This window comes from Argiope bruennichi, chromosome 6 (genome assembly GCF_947563725.1).
Source record: "Argiope bruennichi chromosome 6, qqArgBrue1.1, whole genome shotgun sequence".
Taxonomy (NCBI): domain Eukaryota; kingdom Metazoa; phylum Arthropoda; class Arachnida; order Araneae; family Araneidae; genus Argiope; species Argiope bruennichi.
Window position 1 is genome coordinate 83,095,681 of NC_079156.1, and position 26,245 is coordinate 83,121,925.

The window sequence follows — 26,245 nt, forward strand, 5'->3', positions numbered from 1 at the left end:
CCGAAAAGTACTGGTTCAACATCCGATTAAACCTCAGTTCTGCCTATAGATCTGGTGCGAGATAAATCTGTTAGTCTCAGCGGTCTTCGGTGATAATTTGGGTAAGAGAAAACGAGTCATGTGTCGTCCTGGTCCTTTGCTTGAAGTCCAAAATCATAAAATCAATATCAATAGAGCTGTCGTGTAATTATAAAATGGAACATAAATATTACATATAATATTAAATCTGCATTATTTAAAATTGAGAAATGCGATTCACCCTTTCTAAAGAACATCTGCTATTTTTGAATATTGCTCAATGTAATCAAAAAAAATTTGTCAATTATAAGAAAGAAGGTCAAATCTATCATATTTCAGAATGCTCGCTTTTTTTTCAAAAAAAAAAAAATAATGTTTGCGTTTTATTGTACGAATGCAATTACAAAGATTTTTTCTCCATGAACAAAAGATTACATGAAATTTAAATATCTCGACAAGACCTACCATATAGCAATAAATATAACAAATTTTTTGTAATATGGTAATCCAATATTCCCCTATCTTTAAGAAATTCGTTAAATGTTTCAGTCCATTTCGAAAATTGGGGGGGGGGGGAATAAAAATGTTACCACAACTCTTTTTAACCCTCCAACATCATAAAGAGCAATTATAAATGTCAAAAATTAATTGGTACCGATGTTAAGAAAAACAGTTTTTTTTTTATATATAATTATAAAAGCTTTATCGCCTTTTTTTCTACCGTTCGTTGTTTATTTGAAGTATTCGATGATATTTCCGATAGCACTACATTTTTCAGCCCATACATTTTATTATTATTTTTATCTTATTTTAGAAAAAATCTACGATTACATATTTATTTCCACATCGATGAAAAAACTCCGTCCCCTCAACTATGACCGACGACCACTACTTATACCTGAAAGTATTTCACTTCACTTTCCCATCAATCTTTATCGTTTTACCTTCCATCGCCATCCGATCGGAAATTTCTGCTTATATGAGCAAAGTATTTATTTAATGATACAGAAAAAAAAAACTAGAAATAATAATTTTCCTCGATTTTTCTTCTTCTTCCAGCTGCGAATAGCGAGGTGACAAGAAATAAAACAAAATGTTAATTTGTGGATTGAAATGTTGAACTCAAAATAGTTTTGGTTACATGATTTTTATTTGTAAGTATTTTCTAGATGATAATAATATGTGTAGAGTGAGGCAATAATTTTCAGAATGTTTTCCTTAAAATTGATCTCAGATTTAATTTCAGAAAATATCGTTTGAAAATATTTTGTGAAGTCACAACTTAATACTATTATATGGAAAAATACTTATATTATTTTTTATTATTAATAATAGTAATGATTTTTATTATTAATGAAAATAATATTAATAACTATTTAATAATATTTTTATAACTAATAACAATATTAAGCGAACTGTTAAATTTATACTCATTGTCATCCAATAAAAATGTAATTATATTCAAAATACAGAATATTATGTTAATCTTATTCAACAAAATCTTAAATGTTAAAAAGTAGATAAATTCGAATTAAAAATTGATGAAAGTGATTTATTCTAAAATATATTATTCTTAATTTTTCAGATTGATGAAAAGTACGCTTAAAGAAGTTTATTTATTATTTGAATTAAGTCATTTTTTAAGAATCAAAGGTATGTAAAATCAAATCTAAAATTAAATATGATATTAAATTAATCGAATTTTAATTGAAAAATTTATACGGAAATTCTAGAGTTGATAATTATTTTTGGTTATCTGAGTAAAAAAAAAAAATGATAAAGTGGTAGCACAATAAGTGGCCATATTAGGTGACACCAATTCCGGTAGCATGCTTCTAAAAGTGTTTGGATTACATATTTTATTTGTTCCAAAGCACGTATCTCAATTCCAACCAATGACGATGAAACAAAATAAAACGTTTATACTCTTTTTTACATTTCTAAACCTAAAACCTACATGTTTATCTTCAATTATTTAATGAATCAACACATTAGTCTTGAATCATATTTTAAAGTGCAATTTCAGTTTTGAATGAATCAGAATATGATATCCTGAACCTGATTCTTATCAATAACGAAATATTCTTGCAGATAACGAATTATTCATCAGTATGCTTACTTTTGTAATGTTGAAGAGTTCTTTGACGTCATTATTAACAATGTTGTACTGCATCATGCTGTTGCTTCGGTACATACGTTCCTTAAGTTCCACCTGCCCAACATATGCGCCTGCTATGTTCTCGGCCACTGCAAAACGGAAGTGTTGCTGATCGAAAAGAGGATCTCTTTCAGCTGCCTCCCTTATAAACAGCTTCAAAGTAGTCTAAAACAAAGAAACATTGTTTGAGATTAATTAGATATAAAAGATTGATAATGAAACATGCTTTTAGAGAATCAATTTAACTTTAATGAAATGGCATTCATTCGCAAATTGTTTGTAATTATTAGACTAAATCTAATTGTTGAATCTGGCAATAAATTAATCAAAACGTTTCTTTTGCACTTGGAAACATGAGCAGGAATCAGAATTGTTATTGGTTATTAGATTTCATTCACAAATTACTTTTGTACATATTATTTACATTTGTTACTTGGCAATTAAGATTGATGTTTTGTGATAAGTAATTTCTTATTTGTAGAGTAAGAAATTTATAAGAAATCGTATTTTACGTGCATTCGATAAATTTGACATATACACTTATAAATTGGAGATGTGTGAAATGATCTCACTACAAATTTTTATGAAATATTGGTTGAGAATATTGTATTCCATGTCAGATAAGGATACATCAGACAGTTTTGAATTTCATGTGCCCCACGTAATTTCAGCTTCCAATATTAATTGTTAATATGACATAATAATAAAATCGCGTATATTGAAAATTTTGATTCTTCTTTAGGTATATATCAGAAAGTACATCTTGCATTAAGAGCTCAAAGTCTGAAATATTCTTTAAAATAATTCTATTAATAAAAATACATTAATTGATCTTAATGAATGCTTAACATACTGCAACGCATAGTATTTTTTAAGATTCAAGTTTCAAGAATAACTGATAGAAGGATATTACGTTCAACTTATTCAAGTTATTTTAATTCATAAATTTTTATATAAAATTGCTTAGAGAATTATACATTTTGTTTTATATAATTCCTCATTAAAGTCACCAAAAAGAAAAATAATAGGGAATAGCATCTATGCAATAGAATTCTAATTAATAATCTGGAAAGAAGATTTCCTTATTTGGGTATTTCGTAGATTCTTAAATTTCCAATTAGAAATATTAATTTCAAATCCTTCAGATAATTAAAATCAACATTATTAATGTAGAGGCGGTGATATCAGATTTTCATCGCTAAAAGATTAAGGAAATTTCTAAATATTTACAAATCGATTTAATAATATTTAATAAGTTATCAGAAAAATAATTTGAAATTGTTTTCTTTATAATTGGTAATGGTTATTCTTTATTTATAGGATCAAACTACTGATTTTTTTTTTTTTTTTGCATTTATCTATTTTGTTGTTTCATTACAAATAATATTTAACAGATTATCAAATATTTATTGAAATATAAATAATAATACATTTTTATGTATCAGAGATAAATTATCTATTTTATTAATAGGAGAAAATTTAATTATTTCAGTATTAGTAAATCATCTCAAAGAGATACTCATTTTTTTAAGAATTTATTTTAATATTTACCGCAGCTTTCCATAATCCATCAGAAGCCTCTACAATAATACTGTATTCTCGATTTTCAGAAACGTCCAATGTTCTTGAGATATTGACGGCTCCAGTAAAAGGGTCAATGAAAAAGGGGACTGAAAATTCAAAGTATACACTTTTAGTATCTTTTTTAAAATACATAAAACACAGAATTAAATATACTGAAAGAATTAGACAAAACAAGATAAAAAATAATAATTTTAAAGGCACAGAAACTATTAAGATTAAAAGAAAATAGCTTATTTATTAAAAATGATAAATCTGTACCGTTTCTAGTGCGAGAGCCAAAAGCATATTTCATGTTGGTATTGTACTCTGCATCTTCATCCTTTGCAGTCAGTGTGGTCACTACACTGCCCACTGGTTCACTCTCAGACACAAATTCGTAGTAAACATCCTTGGCGAATTCAGGAGGACTGTCATTTATGTCTTGGATTACAACAGCAACCTAAGAAAAAAGAAAATAAAACTATAAATATTCTGAAGAAAGTTCCGATTTGTACTCATAAAAGAAGGTTATAATACCAGAAAAAAGATATATTACCGTTGCAGTTCCAGTACGAGGTGGTACACCCATGTCTTTGGCTCCAACAACGACTACATGCAAAGCTGAATCAGGTACACCATATTCTTCGCGATCTAATTCTTTAACTACTGTTAACAGAGGCTATAAAAGAAATTTCAGAATATTTTTTAATGATTTCTTAATTTAATTAAGAAATTTTAAGATTATATGTAGTGAATAGAAATTATAATAATTTATCTTTCAGACTTATAAAGAAGAAATAGTTAAAAGGAACTGCGTAATAAAAAAATTAATAATTACTCCTCTGTCGTCAACGGATAATCGGAAATGGTTGTCAATATTTCCTTCCAAGATTAGGAGCTCCATCTGTCGATTGGGTCCTTCATCATAGTCAACAACTGGTAAACGAATACTGGCTCCTAAACTGCTAGAACCTAGAAAAAAAAATTATTTATGTACAGTCAGAAGAATTGTTATGATTCTTACAAACAGGATTGTTGCTTTTCTTGATAATTATTTTACATATTCCTATCGTGATTTTTTAAATATCCGAATTTGACTCCAAATATTCAAACATTTACTTACGAAAATTAGTGCTGCCATCTATACGTATAAATAAGAAATTGTGTTTAGACTCAAGTGTTGCAAGTGCGTTTACACACTAAGGGCTTTAAGTTCAAATCATATACTGTTTAGTGCTGCCATCTATTGAATAAAATTAATACTAGTACTGCCACATAAATATTAGATTTCAAGTTTACAGTTTTACTCAATGCATAATAGAAATTAAATATTGAAATTAACTATTTGTCAGTAATTTTTTTTTAATTTGAAAAATATAACTCGAAATCATTTCATTTAAAGTAAAATAGTACTTAAATTAGAGAAGATACAAATGTAATATTTTTTCGTTCCTTTACAAAGCAATTTTTTTTTTTTTTCTTTTAAGTTCCCAAATAATTTAGAAATTATTGCAGCACAAAATATAGAATAATTAAACATTTTATTACCTTCAGTCACATTCAGTAGGAAGGTTTCATTCATAAAAGTAGGAGTCCAGTCGTTTTCATCCAATATCGTAACATGAATGTTGGCAAAACCCTATGAATAATTAAATATAATTGAATCAGAAAAATAAATTTAAAAAATAATAAGTATAATAGTTACAATAAGAATTCAAATAATTTCAATAATTTATATTAACAAACATTAAAAAATGTTTTTGAAATATTAAGAGTACTCAAAAATACTATCCAAAAATATTAAAATATTACTGTGTTATTGGCAGAATCTAAAGCAAGAACTCTTAGAGAGAAAACAGGCGTTTCTTCCCTGTCTGGAGATGACCGCACAGATAACACTCCTGTGCTTTCTTCGATTTGGAATTGTTGTTCGCTGTTGCCTAAAAGGAAAAAAAGATGAAAAACAATTAGAGAAAATATTTAAATGACACAATTTTTCTTTCAAAAATTAAGAAAATCATAATAATTATAAAAATTTTATTTACAAATTTCAAGTGCTTTATATTTTTTTAACTATATCAAACTAAACAGCAACTTAAAGAAATGATAGAAGAAACAAATATTATCAAATAAAAAAACTTATATTTTTCCTCATAAGAAGAATTAAGTCATCGTTACTAAATATTATCATAATAAGCTTCAATGAAATCTAAAAGTATATTTCTGATATTTTAAAAGATATATTTTCAAAGATACATTTTATTAAAACAACAATTTTTAGTTTATCGTACAAACATTTCATAGGATTTTTTTAAAAAATGTTATAATATATATATATTTTTTTTTCATTCTAAATGTTCAAACCATATATAGAGAGTGAGGAATTTGAAAAAAAAAATATCGAAATCTTAAAACTATGTTCAGATAAAAAGTTAATATTAAGTTAAATAATCTTATCAACAAAAATATTTCTTTTTTTAACTTTAAAATCTAATGCATTTGACTACGTTCATCACATTAAAAGTGAAATACAACCATTATCTTTTAAATCACAACACTTACCATCAATGATAAAATATCTCAATTTGTTCATATCCAGTTCATCTTTGTCCATAGCAGTCAAATGCACAACAACATGACCAGGAGGAGCATTCTTTGCAAATAAAATACATAAAATAAGTTAGTGAAAAACAATTCGGGGAGAAATATTTTAGTAACATTTTAAATTAACTGGATAGCCAATGATTTATTATTAGTCTTGGTAAGTCATTGACCAATTAATTAACCTTTCATAAAATAAAAATCGTCTTTGAACGGATTATATTTGTAAACCAATCAGTTACTATCTTTGTAAATTGAATATTCAAAAATTGGAACAGAATTTTGTTAAAATAGAGAGTGGTTTTGACAACACACAACAAACAAACTTTTGGTAACCCATGGAAAATGTAAACTTCTATAAAATAGAATTAAATAATTTTTCTTACTTCTTTCACTTCAACCAGGAAATCTTTCTTTTCAAACACTGGACTGTTGTCATTGACGTCTTCAACGAAAATATTCAATCTGGTGTTTCCAGAACATCTCTGGTTGCTGGCTGTCACCTGCAAAAAAAATGAGATTTTACTAAAATTTTAAGAAAAAGTAAAAAATAAATATACATTATAACGTAAAATAATTTTTCCCACTTTTCCAATATTTGCAAAGCTAAATTATTAACTTGTAGCGAATAAACAGTTCAAACTTTTTTTCTTTCTTAATGAAACTGATGATATCCCTTTTTTGTCATCAGTTATCTTGTGTTCTATGCTCTGACGCTTTTATGGACCGAGGTATAATCAATCAATGAAGGCAGTGTCAACAGTGGGTTCATAAAATCACAAACCCAAGATGTATTCCTGATATCTATCACATGTTCATGGCGTCCTAATTAACCTGTTATGTATCAAATATCCACCCATTAGTGTAATTTCGATATGTTATGCGTTTAACATCTTTCCATTGATGTACTTTGAAATTCCGAACAAGAAATTGCTTATTCACTTGCTAAACTATACTGTTATGACTTGTCATCTTCGCAACAACATAGCTTATTATTGTCAATATATTAGATTGCTCATGTTCATAAATATTGTTTTTGTTGTAATGGATGCATCAAAGTACACATGAAGAATCCATTGACTCTGATCTCAGTGAATCAAGCATTAAATCTAGAAAATAAAGTAAACAGACAGAGGAAGGAAAAACAAGAGATTGGAACAATTGATAAAAATGGATGTGGATAACATACATGACTATGGTTGAGTTTATTAAATAGAATCCCTGTTAAATCCATGTGCGATAGTAATAGTAGCTCTTAAAATAATTTTTAACTTGTGTAGAAACTTTTAATACAAACTAAACTTTCATATGAATAATTAATAAAAGTTATGACGGCGTCCTGGCATAGGGGTAGCGCGTCTTTCCCGTGATCTTGGCGTCCTGTGTTCGAGTCCCAGTCCCTATAAAAAGGGGTCGTGCAAGCGAATGTAACGCGTGAGTAGCTAAGTCGTACTCTTGGCCCTGGTTGGCGCTACTATAAAAACAAGAGACGCTCCCCCACCGGCTTAAATCGCTGTCTTCGTAACAGCGAGCTTGTCCATGGCAAGTTCCATAAGAAACAGCAACATAAAATTATAATTCCTATTCATTTAATATGTTTCATAATGATAAAAGGGATTTAACCACATATCAAACTGGAAGTTAAAAATTTAACCCTTCTTAACCGATTTGTGTATGATTAAAATTTTAAATCCCATGTAAAATCGGTTCTTTTAGTGATGATCCATATGAAAGTATGTTTTATTTACCCAATAGGTAAACAAAGTCTGATTTCTCGGACGAATGTATGCTTATTAGAGTCGAAAAGTTTGGCTTTGTAAGCATTATGTATATAATATAATACAACGTCTCTCCAATACTCTGCAGTTTTCATAATTTTTATTATTATAATTATTATCTATTGTTCAACTACAATAAAAAATTTACAGTAATTTTCAATAATATGGAAATTTTTTCTTCAGTATGGACTTAAAAGAAAATACTTACAGTTAATGTGTACATTCCTTGGAGAGTCATAGGCATGGTATCTCGATCCAAGGGTTTCTTGATTTTGGCAGAAACATTAAATGCGAGAGTATCAATGAAGAAATTGTCGTTCGAGTTGTCCTCCGTAATTTGGTAAGATAACTGCAAAATAATAACAATATTTATTAAAAATGCTTTATCATTTACTATTTATCATCATCTACAGAATGACAGAAATTTATAAAAAAAGATTTAATGTGAAATGCACACATAGTTTGAAGAAAAAACATATGAACATATCAAATATTATATATTATATAAATATTATGTATTATATAAATTAATATTATATAATATAAATATAAAAAATGTAACACATTATATAAATATTATATATTAACATTAAATCCAAGAGTATCAAAAAAGAAATTATCGTTTGAATTGTCCTCCATAATTTGGTTAGAAATTGCAAAATAATAAACAATATTTATCAAAAATACTTTTTTATTTAAAATTTAAGATTTAAAGAGAAATGTTCATTTTTTTTTGTGAGAAAATGATACATACTCTATCAAATATGTGAGCATCTTCGACTTGCAGGTAGGGAAGCACAACTGAATCTGGAGGTGCATTTTCACGTATAGCAGTGAAATATTCAGAAAATGGGAACTTTGGACAACGGATGCTGGCATCACTGAGCTGTACGACAACCTATTGAAGAAAAGCAAAGAATTCGTGAAAAACAGACGGAAAAAAGAAGAAATTCAGTAATAAAGAAAATATAATTTCTCTTATCAAAAATGGGATTATCGCATTTTGCACAGTGAGATGACATACCCCAGCTTCGACTCCTTTGGATGCGTCATTTCTGTTAGAGGCTGCCACAAGGAAATGATACAAAGTTTCTTGTTCCGCAGATAGTCGAGTCGTAGTGGTGATGCGACCCTACAATAGAGAATATAAAAATGTATTTGTCTGCAAAGTTCTATAGTTTTCATTTGCCAACTGAATTAGCAGGTGATGCTAATGATAAAATTCCGCAAAAGTTGAGATTAAAATTTCATTTCACATATTTACATAGTATTTCACTATCTACATACCAATTCACAGCTAGCACAGTAGTACGTTCACTATATAGTAATTCACAGCTAGTACATTCATTATCTACATAGTAATGAGCAAAATTGGATGTTATATTTAAAAGAATACAAGTAATTGGTGACTTTTTTTTAATAACAGAGATAAAGAGTAGTTGTCACCAAATTGTAATGATTAATCATTCACTACACACTCCTCTGCTAACAGAAGAAAATGTCAGTCCTAAAGGACAGTCAGTGTTTTTTTATTTTCAGCTCTTTACACCGCTTTAACATAGCAATTGCTAAAAGCAAAAATAATATTAAAAAGTAAAAGAAATTAAAATGGCATTTCGTTTTTCGATTGTTTATAAACGAAAATCTAAATTTATAATTTTAAGTAAGATTTAGAAACTTTTTGCACAACTAGAAGATTTATCTACAACAATCATTTTATTTTTACAGAAAAATACATAAAAATATAAAAGGGTGAGACAAAACCCATTTTGAACCATAGAATTAAATAAGAAAGCGATGGGTTTTTTAACCAATAACTAAAGATTCCTATTTAAATCTTGAAACGAAATTTCAACGTTGTTTTCTCTTCATTAATTATATATATATTCATCTAAAATATTCTTTTATAACATTTAAAACTGTCTGCGAAATTTTAGACACCAAAAATAATAATAAAAAAAATTGCAATATTTAGTTTAATCTACAATAATTCTTCTATAATATGTAAAACTATCTGCAAAATTTTAATTACCAAAAATAATTTTTAAAAAAAATCATTCTTAATTAAATCAACTGATATAGAATCCACTTACTGTTTCCCTGTCAATGTTGAATCCTCGAATGAGAGTATCCTCAGGGCCGGTGATGTTATAATAAACAGGACTACCGTTAGGAACTGTTGCGCGTACGTCCAGGACAGTAGTACCGGCTTCTAGAACACCGTCAGCATTCACCGAGTACTGAACAGATGTAAAGACAGGCGTTGGGTCATCAATGGTATCTTTGTAAACTTCGACCAAAAGATCCACAGTGCTAATATGAAGAAAGTCGTTATTTTAGTTATATAACATTATAAGTAAAAGAAATTGTTTGTTTCTTTTGTAATAAATCACTCATTTACTCACCAAATGCAACTTTAGAGATTAAACTAGTCATTAGAGTCTAATGACTATGTCATTTACTCTAATTGCTAATGCTAACTCACTCTAAAGCATTTTTTCTGAAGATTAAATTAATGACTATACTGTCAATAGAGAAGTCATTAGTTAAGACTTAAGAAAAACTGATGCAAATGACTAAAATAGAAACTAATGACTGATTTATTTCTCTTTTAATAAATGATTGAATGACTAATTTATTTCTGTTTTAATAAATTATTGAATGACTAATTTATTTCTGTTTTAATAAATTATTGAATGACTAATTTATTTCTGTTTTAATAAATTATTGAATGACTAATTTATTTCTGTTTTAATAAATTATTGAATGACTAATTTATTTCTCTTTTTAATAAATCAGTTATTTATATAAAGATAACTGTTCCCCAAATAGAAAAATAAGTATATTTTGAAGTATATTATGAACCAATGTTCCGGCATTAACAAGATACATATTAGATTGAATAAAACTTAAAAATTGATATAAAGTTTGAAAAAATTAAAAACCTGTTACTTCAAAATAAAAACTTTGGATTAATAGAAATTCAACAATAACTTTAAAATATCTTATGCAGCTCTGCTCATGTCAAAATTAAAGAAACATCACTATTCAAAGACAAATGACAAAATATGGAATACATTCGGAAATTTAAATTGTCACAGAGTAAAAATTGCTTCTACAAATATAATAAATTGACTAACCTGGACAAAGGAATATTGGCTCCATCCGTTGCCTTGATCCTCAAAGTTTCCGTACTTGGGCTGAGGGGTGTGCTGGGAGTTATCTGTCCAGTTTTCTTGTTGATGGAAAATTGGCTGCTGGGTGGTTGGAGTTCGTAAGTAATGAGATTATTTCCGCCAGCTGTACTGTCGGCATCGATGGCCTTCACTGTGTACACAACTTCGGACAGGGAAGTGGACAGTGGGACTCTGAGAAGATGAGGTAGCGCCAAGAATTCGGGAGCGTTGTCATTCAAATCATTAATGGAGACCTGTGATAAAAACCGTATGTTAATTAGTTGAAAATTTAAGTACATAAAAGAAATAGCGTAATTTTTTTTCTTCTATAGAAATCCAAACTACTAAAAAAAAATTTCTTCTAATTTTATTCGCAAAAAAAAAAATATACATATATAAAAGATTTTTTAGTGAAAATTTCGTGGCAATTACTTAAAAAGTTAGTTTTAAAAATAAGTTAGTTTAATAAATAAAATCTTTTACATTGTGTAAACAAACAGTATGATGGCGGTCAAAATTAATTTAATAAAAATATTGTTAATTTACACTATTTCTATGAAATAAATTATTAAATAATTCATTATATTCCCTTAAAAAAGTTATTAAATAGCTCATTACATTGTGTTAAATAAGTTATTAAATAATTCATTATATTCTATAAAATAAGTTATTGAATAATTCATTGTATTCTATTAAATAACTCATTATATTCTATAAAATAAGTTATTGAATAATTCATTGTATTCTATTAAATAACTCATTATATTCTATTAAATATATTATTAAATAAATTCATTATACTCTATCAAATAATTTATTTTCCCGCTTCTTATATTCTTTATTATTAGGTTATAAGATTTAATTAATGATTTGAACTTAAACTTAAATTTTTAAAAAATGATATACTGCCTCTAAAATTATAATAAACAAAAAACAGACTTAAAAAAATTATTTTAATAAAAATCAAATAGTTGCGAGATAGAAACAAAATTCTACCTGCACAACAGTAGTTGCAAACTGGGGTTCTTTAGATTCATCTCGAGCTTCGATTAGTAGCTCCAGGTATTTGGTCTTCTCATAGTCCAAAGGTGTCACAAGAGTAATTCTTCCACTAGTTCCGTCAATTCTGAAAGCTTCTCTTCTAGTCGATCGTACGATTCTGTATCTCAGTCTATAGAAGGAAATCAAAAATTGTTTTTATAATTTGGAAATAATTAAAAACAACTTAAATTTAGAGCAAAGGAGATACTAATGTGATAAAAAAAGTATAAGGAATGGTGGATTAAAACAAAAAGAAACAATTTATTGCTCAATATTTTTCTTCGAATGTAATCCACTTTAGCCAACATTTTTCCAATACTTAAAACACGCATTAAAGTCGTTTTCGTGAAACTCACTTTACAATTTCTGACGATTGTTTTTTTTATTTTTGCATAAAAGCGGCACAAAAAACGACTACAAACAGACAGTTTCAACTGAAAAATACAAAAATAGTCCCAAGGTGCTATATCAGGTGAATGCGGAGCCTGTATATGTCCATTTAATTAATCGTCTGTGAAGAATTCTCGATTGATATTGGCATTATGAAAAGGTACATTATCATGGTGATGATCATATGTTATTTCCATACAATTTAAGTCATTTTGAAATTGAAACTTTTTGATAAACTCTCTAATATTTTAAACAAAATCACTAAGCACAACTCACTGATTTGATCGACATATTGACGATTAGAAGGTCTGACAGAAAGTAATTCATATGTGACAACTCCTCTACCTTCTATAAACATTTTATTTAATTCAGATACACATGTTTTTGATAAATAATGATCTTTAATACTTTTTGTGACGCTTCATATATATTTGTACCGAAAATTTGCATTGTGGGAAAAAATGTAATGGGCATTTCTTTACTCTACATTCACCATTTTTGAAAAACGACGAAGTTAAAATTTTTATTTCATTAATGATAAATTTATTAGGTAATAACATAAAATAAAATATTGTATGTTACCAGAATTACATATAAGTTTTGAAAATATTTCATAAAATCTTACAAGCGATTTTTAGCCTCATGCATTTTAAATTAGATATTCCCGACACTTTTTGATCACAATAATACATTTTGAAAAGAATTTCTAAGAAATAGGTGCACATTTATTTGGGAAAACATGTATGAAACTCTACATACGTCCAACATTAATTGTTTTAATTTCGTTAATAATAATTTTTTTAATTTATTATTTGTGAAGTAATGCTAATTTTTTAAAACTTTTTAAAGTATTTTTGAGACTTAAAATCTGTCTTTACTTCCTATTTATTTGAAAGTTATTTTAAATAATATAATTGGTGAACTTCATCATAAATGAAATTCATTATTTTCAATGTTTCCATTTTATGAAATATAAACTGTTAATGCAAATAAAAAGGGCGTTTTGATTTAAATATTACAAACTTTTCAAAACACAATTAAAATATTATGTTTGTTTAAATAATATTTTTTTAATTAAAATTTTGCCTTTCTTAGGCAAAAAGGAGAAACCAAACACTAATATGTTAATAAAATACATAGTCATTTTGATTTTTTTTCCTTAAAAAAAATTAAATGAATATAAATCAAACTTTTCTTAAATTACAAAATTTTCAAAACACAATTAAAAATTATATTTGTTTAAATAATATTTTTAATTAAAATTTTTACTTTTAAACAAGAGGCGAAAATAAATACTAATAAGTTAATGAAATCCTCATTTATTTTGCATTTTTTTCCTTGACAAACTGAAATAAATATATATCAAGTAAAAAAAATCATTCATAATAAAATATAATATATTTTACTGAAAGCATTGTCTATCATACCTTCCAGCTGGCCCACTGTCTGGATCATAAGCATGTACTGTTAACAAATCTACATTTGCGGCATTTTCATCTACAGCAACTCTATAACCAAACTTCTCGAATTTAGGAGGGTGATTTCTGGTGCTGGACACTCTCACGACAAGGGTGGCTTTCCCAATGTTCGATGCTGTGCCGTGATCTCTAGCGAAAATTTCCATTTCGTATGTCATGTTCTTCTGCATTGGAGTGGGGAGAACAGAAGACAATCGAATATGACCAGTTTGAGAATCAATTTCGAAGTGTCCATGAGAATTTTTGATCCAGTAAGTCACTTCGCCGTTGCTGCCAGTGTCAGGATCTGTAGCCAAGACCTGTAGAAAGTGCATTTAAGAACATATAATTTTACAATTATGTAATATTAACTTGAATTCAACTATGAACAAGTTGAATGCTAAATTTAATTCAACCTCTTTCAAATCTGTAGTATTAATTGACTATAAAAGAAGTTTTATAACTGTACTCATATATCGATATTATATTAAATCAAAATGAAATAATTATTTTTAAATCATATTAATAATTAAATGCATATTTTTTAATTAAAACTGTATGGTTAATGCAATTAAATGAACGAAACATATTATAATGACATCGACGTCCTTTTATTGAAGATGAGTGTTTTCTGATGTCTTCGTACTTAAAATATAGCATATAAATTGTATGTTTTTTACGCGTAGAGGCGTTATCTATGAAATCTTTAAAAAAAGTGTTAAATTCGCAGTTTTAATTCATCAATCATTATTTTTAAAGAGAATTTGAATATTTGATTAAAAAATATTTTAAAGAATATATTTCGATTAAAAATAATTTTAAACCATAATAAAAGTTTTCAAAATCTGTTGACAATACATATTTTCAAATTTTGTTTATATGCTGATTGCATTTTTAAAAAAAAATCTAAATCATATACTAAGACTTCATTCACTTTTTTATATAAATCCATAGAAATGAAAAGAATTTTTTTTTCTCTTTATTGATTTGTCAATGTATTTATTTATTTATTTTACATCTTTTCCTTATAAACAACTGCATTTCAAATTGGATCAATATAATCACAGGTATCAAATGTAGTAGAATAAAGTCTCGATAGATGGCAGCACGACACAAATTTTTGTTTTATATCAACAGTCAAACAGTATTTAGTATAATATCAGATATCCATTTACTTGAAAAATAAAATTAAAAATCGTTTTATTCTTTAAATTATTAATAAAAACATTTTTTATGCAATTACTCAATAAATTTTAAACCTTTAATGAATATAAATAAACCACATATTTAAAATAAAAACTATAACGTCTCTTATTAAATTAATATAACGTCACAAATTTAGCACAATTAAAAGTCTAAATAAAATATGAAAAATAAAACTTTCCCTAATTCTTGAATAAAACTCACCTGTATGATTGTGCGCCCAGCTTGCGAATGTGGAGGAATGCTGACGTAATATCGTTCACGTTCAAATTTTGGTGGATTGTCATTTTGATCCAAGATTCGAATGACAACAGGAGATTTCGTCTCGTACCTTCCATCCAATGCGATAACGACAAATTCGTAAGTGTCTTTCTCTTCCCTATCCAATACTTGTTTTGTGCACACATCTCCAGTTTTGGGGTTGACAGTGAATGGAATAGTATTACGGTCAACAGCATATGACAAAGTGTCCACAGAATCTCCACTTTTAGCATGGATCTATGAATAAGTATTTACAAGGCATTAATAAACTGAACCATTTTTGGATATTTTTTTCTTTTACATAAAACCGAATAAAACATTTTGAACCGAATAAAATATTTTTAATTTTAATTTTTTTAATGTTTTTTTAAATATTATCTAAAAAAGTTTTTAAAATTTTCCTTGAGTGTCGAATATACAAGAAATAATTAAAATCGTAATTCTCTTAAAAATCTAAATAAAATAAAACATTTTTGTAATAAAGCAATTTTTGTATTAAATGCTTTTCATATATATATAATATAAAGATTTCGCTGCCGTTTACTAAAAATTCCAGAAAAAAAATTTTTTTTTTTTAATTTGTGTGCTTATTTATTATATTACATTATTATTCATAAGACATTATTTTTTATATGGTGTACAATAAAATTATTCACAAGTTCAGTTCACATATAACAGAAAAAAATAATTTTAACCATCAAAAGATAATTCTTTTTATATTGTCTAAAACATTTTTTTGAGTTTTCGTATGCGCAAAATATTCTTAAAAAAAGGGAAAAACAATATTCTCTTTTTAAATTTAACTATATACTATAAGAAAAAAAATAATTTTAGAAACTTTGTTCTAATTTAAAATTTATATATATTGTATCATTATAAATGCGAATACTGAATAAATCAGTATCAAATAAAAATCAAACTACTAAATGAACAATAATAATCAAAGGCAATATATATTTTTGATTTGAATTTCAATATTTCGTTTCGTCCAAATTTTCCACTATAGAAACCATAAAGACTTGTAAGAAGCATTAAATCAAATATAATAAATATTTTTGATTTGAATTTCAATATTTCGTTTCGTCCAAAGTTTCCACTATAGAAATCATAAAGACTTGTAAGAAGCAGTAAATCAAATATAATAAATATTTTTGATTTAAATTTGAATATTGCGAATTAAGCTGAAGTTTCCACTGCCGAAGCTATGATTACCTACAGCAAGCAACGAATCAAAATCAATAGATACTTTTGCTTTAGATTAGAATATTTCAAATTTAGCTGAAGTTTCCACTGCGGAAACTATGATTACCTACAGCAAGCAACGAATCAAAATCAATAGATACTTTTGCTTTAGATTAGAATATTTCAAATTTAGCTGAAGTTTCCACTGCGGAAACTATGATTACCTACAGCAAGCAACGAATCAAAGTAAATATATACTTTTGCTTTAGATTAGAATATTTCAAATTTAGCTGAAGTTTCCACTGCGGAAACTATGATTACCTACAGCAAGCAACGAATCAAAGGCAATATATACTTTTGCTTTAGATTAGAATATTTCAAATTTAGCTGAAGTTTCCACTGCGGAAACCATGATTACCTGTAGGAAACAGTGACCGGCAGGTAGGTTTTCTGCAAGAGAGGCTGAATATGACATTTGGGAGAACACTGGTGGATGATCATTGGTATCAATAACATCGATGGTGACCATAGCCAATCCGTAGAGTGATGTAGTATGAGCTGCAAGAAAAGTCAGTTCGTAAGAAATATGTATCAGTTTTTTTTAATGGCATTGGTAATTTAATTAAAAAATGGCATTAGACTTCATTAATTTCGTTTAATCAAATCTAGCCTCATATTACAGAAATATATTTTCTATTATAATTTGGCTTTTAAAGACTCGTAACTTTCAAACTAGTTAATTATCATGCAATTTTCTGTAGTCTACATATATATATACATATTTTTAGTTAAGCCACAACCACCTGTTTTTATTTAATATTCAGCATGAATGTAGACGGCACTTACTGCCCTACTTAGAATTATTAAAAAGTTATACTCATCCAAATGCTACAATGGATTTAAATCTAAAACTAATTTAAATCTACTTTATTTTATGGGAATTTACCTCTGTTTGGTGTCATGTGTGTTACATGTGTAATATGAAATTTGAATTATTCATTTGTTAACAAGACAAATATTCGGAAAAATATTTTTTTTTTTTTTAAAAAAAAGTAACTTTTTGAGAGAAACAAAAAGATTAAAAATAACTCCGAAGTTGCTTCTAATCACGTATTTTCATTATAAAATCCACAGCAGTGAATGAGGGAGCCATATGGTGATAGAAACAATTAATTCTGAAGATGAAAGATAATATTTAATAAAAGATATTGCTAACAAGATCTTTTATAGTCATAACAAAATAATAACATCTTTTTTTGGTTGTATTGTATAGATTATCAGCAATTACACAATTAATCAAATTTACATTAAAATTACATAGTCCATTCGGAATTTAAATTCATGAAAAGTATAATTTTGCTAAACAAAAATATGGAAATGATTACAGAACCGAAAAATAAGAATTCATATGTGATTGAATATTAACTGGTTAAATTTTGATTTATTTTATGCAAAAATGCAAACGTAATTTATATAAATATCATTTGTATAAAAATGAAATTGGAATTTCGTCTTCCTAATAGAAAAATTTTTCATATTCTAAATAAAATTCTAATATTAGTATTTGCGGTTATGTAGTTCTTGTTCATTTCACAAATCCAAGAATTTCATCAATCATTATGTTTAAAAACAGGTAATCTTCTAGTCTTTAAAAGCAAATGATCATTCTTAAGGAAATAAAAACGCATAACATTACGCAATACGAAATCAATAATACATTTTTTTAACTGCTTCAAATATTTTTTTTTATCAGCACGGATATAACAAAGAAGAATTCTTCAAATATCACTCTAATTCCTGATATTTAAAAACCAGTTCGAATAAAAAAAAATTCTAAACATTTCACTACCTCATTTATGTCATAGCAGGAAAAAACGACCAAAATCAGTTGTCTGATCTAAAGCATCCAGTAAGCCGTCCTCGTTTCTATTCAGCACAATCGACTCTATTTTTACCTGTATCTAAATCCAGTTTTCCCAGTGATACTTTCTCAGGGCATCGCTTTTCCATATTCATCAATGAATAATAAAAAGGAAGAGTTTTTTTTTTTCGCTCATTGATTTCCAGAAAGCAACAGCGAGTAAAAAGAAAAACTTCACCTGTTAAAAATTACCGTATTTAAAAGAAATCGGACAGATTTTGATTCCCAGAATTCAACAGCAAATAAAAAAATCCTCATCTGTTAAAATTTACTACCTTTAGAAGAAATTGAACAGATTTTGATTCTCAGAAAGCAACAGCGAATGAAAATAAAATCTTCGCCTGTTAAAATTTAACACCTTTCGAAGAAATTGAACAGATTTTGATTTTCAAAAAGCAAAAGCTAATAAAAAAAATGCCCATCTGTTAAAATTCACGATCTTTAGAAGAAATCGAACAGATTTTGTTTCTCAGAATGCAACAGCGGATAAAAAAATCTTCATCTGTTAAAATTTACAATCTTTAGAAGAAATCCTAAGAGATTTTGATTTCCAGAAAAGAACAGCGAATAAAAAAATCTAAATAAATGCTAAACTTTGTGTGTGGCAAGCTGTATAATTTGACTTTAGATTTCCTGTATTCATTATTTTTATCAAATTAAATATTTCTTCTAAAGCTAGCAATAAGAATTTTCATTAACTGTATCTACATTGCCTTAAAATCAAGAGAGTATGCGTAAAAAAACCACTTCAGAGTTCATATACTTACAAGTGAAAGGAAAATAAAATAAGAAAAAGAATCGCCACAAAAACAAAGATCGTAATAAATATGACTTAAAAATTATTTAAAATATAAGTGAAAATAACCCCATTAAAATGACTAGCTGATTCATTTAGTTGAAAAACCATTTCCTTTTTGCACTAGATTATTTTCAACAAAAGATATCCTTGAGTTCTCCAGGAAAAAATCAAAACGCCTTCGAAATTCTAGAAAGATTTCTTTTCCACGAAATTCTGGAAATCCAAAACGAATTTCTTTCTGAAAAGAAAAAAATTCTTACAATGAAGATTGTTATCCAATTACTTACAATCTATGGCTTCGATGAGTAGGCTGTAGGATTTTGTTTGGTCATAGTCTACTCTTTGGGCTTCAGAAGGTTTTACAAAGATTTCACCGGATGAGGGGTCGAGCTCAAAAATACCTTGCTCGTTTCCGCTCTTTATGCTGTAGGTCACTGTGTTATTTTGAAGATCGCGATCAATGGCTGTGACCTGTAAGAGAAGAATTGTGATGTATTTCTATCACTTTCAAATGCAGATGAAATGATTATAATTGCATTTTGAATTTTTTCTAACTAATTTACAAAATAAAAATTATATTATTATTATTATTATTATTACATATATACAACTTTCGATACCTCTCCTCGCTATTTTACGTTGATCGCTGTTTTCTTCTCTCTACATCTTTAGGTGATAGCTTCTTACGATCCTGCCCTTTATTGCCCAGACAGGAGAATCGGGTACATAGCGGACATTCGCGCTAAATTGTAACTTTTATTATAAACGATACGCCGCCAGTTATTTATTGTTTAAAATGATAAGCCGCCAAATGTGAACAACCTTCTTTATAATTTTCTAATAACCTAAAAGCGAAAATTGATGCATCAAAAGCGATAAACGGCCAATTTTCTGTCCGTGCATTTTATGGCTTTAAAAACCTCAAACTAAATTAACATCATGTTTTCACATGATAATAGCTAAAATTAACGTATTACCTTTGAAATCTATTTTAAATGTAAAAGTCTATTTTATAAGTAATTAATCGCATAGGGTGTTTGGAAAGGCTTAGAAAATTTCATTAGCATAGAATGGGAGTCAAAAATTAAAACTGATTTCATAAACTGCCAGCATTCTGTAGTAGCCTTCGGATCAAAAATTGGGTTTCGAAATTGGACAGTTCCAAATTCAGAACTTTCATAAAAAAATCTACCGTCGAAAGGTTTCATGCGCACTCAATTTGATTTAAGGATCAAATATCCTCTTAATGATGTGGATTGGAATTTTGAAGATGGGGTGCCAATTTAGGTAAAGTCTTCTTTATCTAACCAATAATCCTCCGCAAAAAAAAGTCCCATTAAGTTTTATAAAGAGACATTAATCTTACTAAAATAATAAATAATAATAAAAAATTATGTTAAAATATTAAAATTTTTATCTTTATTTATATTTACTTTCATAGCATAAATCAATAACCGTGAGTTTTTTATTAGTAATGTTGTAATTCTTATTTTGCTCAGTCAGATCTCGTCAATGCAAGATTTATATTCTTGCTTTATAAAAAGTAGCTGCGGCTTCAATAAAGTTCTTATGAAAGTTCTACCCACCTTAACAACAGGCTTTTCTGTCACTTGCTTCTCAGTCACTGTCCCATGGTACGACAGTTTGGTAAATACAGGAGGATGGTCGTTCCTTTCTCTAACCCAAACATTCACTTGGACACCGATGCTATTATTCTGTGGCACTCCATCATCTGTGGCTCTAGCAATAAAAGAGAACCTCGTCCGAGCATCCAAGTCCTTCTTCACGTAAACCACACCGGTGTCCTCGTCGATCATGAAAAAGCCTGGAAAATAAAGTGTGTCAACAATCAGTTATTGCATGAAACCGTGCAGATGTTTCAAAGGTATAGAATCAGATAATTGTTACAATAGAACAAGAAAAACGTTGTCACGCACTTTGAGTAAAATAAACAACTGACTCAACTGTTTATGAATAGTGTGAAAGAGCAGGTGGTTTTAGAATAATGACCTAATAGCATGTTCAAATCAAATTTGTTTTGAAAATATATAGTAGAGAATTTCTATAGTCAATTTTTTTTCATTACAATTTGAATAAACTTTTAACATTTTAAAATATGTGAATAAAAATATATCCATGGTGATATTATTGTACCTTAATAAAGAAAGTTTGTGGACAAAGTATAACACAATAAAAAGGCCAATTTCATTCCTACAATTTAACACCTTGAAATATATAAATAAAAATATATTCGTGATGATATAATCGCGCTTTAATAAAGAACGTTTGAAGACAAAGTATAACACAATAAAAAGACTCTTAGAATGTAAAGTAGAAAGGGAAGACAGAAAATTATGAGTTATTAATTTTTATAAATTAATCAACTAATAAACCATCAAATGGTTGAATTTTAATTTAAAAGCAGTAACATTTTATTCAGTATTTTATTATTATTTTTTTATAATTTTATAACTAATATAAGTGGAAGCTAAATATATTAAGTCAATAATTTTAACCATTCCTTATAAACAACAGCTGGTTTGATTTTGATTTTTATATCATGCATCGAAATTTAATCAAAAAGAAAATTCTGAATTTATGTATCAACTATTGCCAATAAATGAAAAATGCAAACTCAAAAAATAAAAAGTTATCAAAAAAAGTTATCAGTTATCAGTAAAAGTTATCAGTTAAAGTTAAATATATCAAATCAAATAATTACTATAAAGAAAAAAATTAACTAAAATTATGAAAATATAATTCAAAAACATTTTGTGATCATTAATATATTACCAGTATCTCCCCCAGATAGACTGTATTTGATTTTATCGCCATCTCCATCATAGGCTTTCACGTGACCAATTTTTGTTCCTCGGGCTGCATTTTCCTCTGCTCGGAAATCGTATGGAAGGCCAACAAAGTCAGGGGCGAACTCGTTGATGTTCTGAACCTTAATTACCACATTCGCTGAACTGAAATGGGAATTGATCTTTTAATTCATCAAATTTTAAATAAAAATTGGGAATTTTTCATTTCTTTATCTTCTTATAAACTGAACATTGCTAAAATTTAGTGAATGCACAAAACTTTTTGAAATAGTAATGCGATGCGTAAATGTTAACAAAAATAATTAAAATTTAAAAACAGAATTTATACAATCACCTGCAAGTCATGCAAATCCGATTCCAAAATGGTTTTTAATATTCTTATTTATTTTACAATTACTAAATTATGTAAATGATTTATAAAAATTAATATCATTGCTATGCTATATTAATCTTTTCTAAATGACTGCCTAGTTTTTTTCATATATACAATATCTATCAAGAAAAACTTTTGAAAGATTTTCAAAAATAACTCTGATAATATTGAAAACTCTAAAGTATCTTCAAAAATAACTATGATAGCATTGAAAATTCTGAAAGATCTTCAAAAAAAAGTCCGACAATCAGAAAAATAAACCTGAATATTTTATTGGAGTACTTAATTTAATTGTATAGTGAATAACTCATAATAAAATAAATAATTCGATGAATAATTGCTTCATAATGAATATCAATCATTCATTCATTTTAAAGAAGCAATCATCCATTAAATATTAGCAATATTTATTAACATTAACATCTATCAAAAAGTTATAAACATTCCATTAGATTTATTAATGATTAAATTAAATACAAATACAAACTTGTCTTAAATAGGCCAGCAAACCCATAAACATCATTTTTTGACATTAGATAATCTGAACAATTTTATTATATTTCATCCCAGAATTTACGGGTAACTTTTTCGTATTACATATTAAAAGTAGATAATAGACGAATGAGTATTTTCTATATTTTCAAAATTACGTATTAAATACTTACAATATTTACTAACATTAACATCTAATAAAAATTATTAGCATTAAATTATATTTAAGAATAATTAAACTAAACACAAGAACAAAGATGTCGTAAATAGGCCAACAAACCCATAAACATCATTTTTGACATTAGATAGCTTGCATAATCTTATCGTTTTTCATTACAGAGTTTGTGAGTAATTTTTTTCATATTTCATGTTAAAATTACATTCGCTGTATGGTCTCATTCATCTACTATAAATATAATCCTGTTTGTACAAACGACATACTGACACCACATTAACTGACTGACCACAGAGAGCCATTAAAAAACTTTTTCTCCTATTTTCCCATTGTTGATTCTTTATTATATCCCCCCCCCCTCCGCATTATTTGCATAAAAGATCTTCAAAAGATACACATACCCTATTCTGGCTGGACGGCCTCCATCCACGGCGAAGACCGTGAACTCGTGCTGATCATTAGCTTCATAGTCCAAATTAGATACCAAGGTAATGGCGCCTGTAGCATTGTTCACAAGGAACACATCCTGCAAAAAAAGCAATAAAGAAAAATCCGTTAGAAGGCGTAAGCTATTTTAGAAATTTTCTGTTGGAAAAAATGATATTATGTAGGTTTGTCTTTCAAGAACATCACATTAATTACAGATAATTAGATTCAGCAAGCTAGAGTGGATGGAAACTTCTAATAGAAAAAAAAATCCATTAGATGTTCAGACATCAAAATTCTTTTTGATTGATTGCTTTGCTTTCAATGATTTCTTATGTTCTTGCATTGCTGATGTGTGGGTGGTCTTAAGTCTTTTTCTGACTACAAAAATTTATTTATAAAAGAACTGTTGATTATAATATTGCAAAATGTTTACTATGAAATAGTTGTATTTTTACATCTTTCTAGTCCAACAGATAGCTCAACGAATGCAAAGATGATTTGATTGTCATTTGATTCGAAAACGGAAAAAATTAAATGTATTCTTTGGTTTTATGAATTCAAATGTTCAATGTCAACTCTGCAGCAAAAGTTTGCCTTTATTTACATAAAGGCAAACTTTTTCCAATGCCAGCTGAGGATATTGGTCTTGGTCTGCTCCACGACGACCTTCCCCCCCCCCACTCTAACTGAAAGGGTGTACCTTAAAGTCGCTGGGAAAAGAGCCATTATTTATTTATTGAAAGGCTTACAATAATCGCCAAAATATAAGCGATAATTAAAGATATATACATTATAGTTCCTTTCACTAAAATAAAATATTTAAATTAAATAGTAAACAATCTAGTCAAAACATTGTATATCAATATCCTGAAAATATTGATATACTCAGGATTAGGATCACAGATGCTGTGTCTAGTTTGAAAGTCGAAATGTTTGAAAAGGAAAAGGAAAGCTGAAATGTTTGACAATACTTGGCAAAAATCGGAATATCGTCTTAATATTCTTCGAGTTATCAAAGGTACTCACATTGAAATTTACTAAAGAAAGTGGTTTTATTAAAACCCTTATAAACATATTTTCATACATCGATACAATCATGTAGCAAACAATAATAATATTTTTAAAATAAATTTTCATAATCGGGGGGAAACATTGCAACATTGCTTATATAAAACAAACATTGCTTATACATTGCTTATACAACAAACATTGCTTATATAAAAATTAGAAATAAAGTAAAAGTTTTGTCTTACAAATTGTTTCTCAATTGTCATATTTTTATCATATTTTGTCACTGTCATATATAATTTTATTATCTTTAAATTCAAAATATATACAGCTTATTTTTAAAACAAATATATGTCATTGAAACTATTTCAAATTCGAGAAACGAGAAAGCTATCTAAAAAGGATGTTCTATTTCTTTAAAGACAATACAACTACAGCAATTAGGTGAATTTTTAGGAGGCCACTCGGAGAGCTACGATCCTATTCATCATATATCACTCTGATACACACATTACTATACCCTCACACTCAAATGTTACTTACGTCAGATCCGTTTGTGTAGTAACGTTCGATTTTTCCATTAGGTCCTGCATCAATGTCCTTGGCTCGGAAAAATGGTGGAAGAGTAGTACCAAGTGGTAAGTTTTCAGGCAATTCCAAAGCATATCGTTCTATAAAAAAGAACAAATCATTCGATATTGACATTTATTTAAACTTAATATTATCAAAAATTCGATCAAAGATTATTATTTATAATTAAATTTACTTGCCTTCATCAAATGTTGGCGTGTTGTCGTTCACGTCGTCAATAACTATGACAACAGGGACGCTGGTATTGAAAGTGTTGCTGGAGAGTTGATCCCTTGCAAAAATCTGAAAAGTATTTTTAGGAAATCAAGGTACCTATATTTAATAATATATAATCTATTTCATTCATATCTTTGAAATCCCGCATCATAAAATGAATTAGAATGAATAATGGACTAAAAACGATTCTACTTTAAAATTCATTCTAAAGCATTAAGCTTGAAAAAAATGCTATTCTTCTCATTAAAAGCAGTTGAGATATATAATATTTTTAATATGTGGATGAAAAGTTAAAATATTTCACTTTTAATTAAAAAAAATATAAATTCATATTAATGTAAGGTAATTTTAAATTTTAATAAAATGTTTTCGTCTTCTCATTAAAAATAGTCTAGATAGATATTTTTTTGAATGTGAGGATGAAAAGTTAAAATATTTTATTTATTTTTCATGAAAAATAATGTAAATTCACTATAACTATAACTTCACTATAATAATATAAATAAACGTAAGGGAATTTTAAATTTTAATAAAAGGCGTTTTTCTTCTCATTAAAAACAGCCTAGATAGCTATTTTTTTAATGT

At 27.5% G+C, this 26,245-nt stretch overlaps 1 protein-coding gene across 2 annotated transcripts in view; it reads right to left on the reverse strand.

Annotated features, from left to right (window-relative positions):
- LOC129971459 (protocadherin Fat 4-like) overlaps positions 1 to 26,245 on the reverse strand; it is a 246,097-nt gene that overhangs the window by 50,390 nt on the left and 169,462 nt on the right. For both annotated transcript variants that reach the window (XM_056085239.1, XM_056085240.1), the window contains exons 22-45: positions 25,624 to 25,726; positions 25,397 to 25,524; positions 23,818 to 23,942; positions 22,342 to 22,520; positions 21,135 to 21,373; positions 19,836 to 20,019; positions 17,247 to 17,386; positions 15,590 to 15,883; positions 14,153 to 14,502; positions 12,291 to 12,465; positions 11,259 to 11,548; positions 10,212 to 10,431; positions 9,143 to 9,250; positions 8,873 to 9,016; positions 8,327 to 8,467; positions 6,727 to 6,843; positions 6,302 to 6,392; positions 5,552 to 5,679; positions 5,288 to 5,378; positions 4,578 to 4,711; positions 4,296 to 4,418; positions 4,019 to 4,199; positions 3,728 to 3,846; positions 2,138 to 2,341 (exon numbers count right to left, since the gene is read on the reverse strand). In XM_056085239.1, the coding sequence (XP_055941214.1) occupies positions 2,138 to 2,341; positions 3,728 to 3,846; positions 4,019 to 4,199; positions 4,296 to 4,418; positions 4,578 to 4,711; positions 5,288 to 5,378; positions 5,552 to 5,679; positions 6,302 to 6,392; positions 6,727 to 6,843; positions 8,327 to 8,467; positions 8,873 to 9,016; positions 9,143 to 9,250; positions 10,212 to 10,431; positions 11,259 to 11,548; positions 12,291 to 12,465; positions 14,153 to 14,502; positions 15,590 to 15,883; positions 17,247 to 17,386; positions 19,836 to 20,019; positions 21,135 to 21,373; positions 22,342 to 22,520; positions 23,818 to 23,942; positions 25,397 to 25,524; positions 25,624 to 25,726 (4,008 nt within the window). The remainder of the gene's footprint in view (positions 1 to 2,137; positions 2,342 to 3,727; positions 3,847 to 4,018; positions 4,200 to 4,295; positions 4,419 to 4,577; positions 4,712 to 5,287; positions 5,379 to 5,551; positions 5,680 to 6,301; positions 6,393 to 6,726; positions 6,844 to 8,326; positions 8,468 to 8,872; positions 9,017 to 9,142; positions 9,251 to 10,211; positions 10,432 to 11,258; positions 11,549 to 12,290; positions 12,466 to 14,152; positions 14,503 to 15,589; positions 15,884 to 17,246; positions 17,387 to 19,835; positions 20,020 to 21,134; positions 21,374 to 22,341; positions 22,521 to 23,817; positions 23,943 to 25,396; positions 25,525 to 25,623; positions 25,727 to 26,245) is intronic.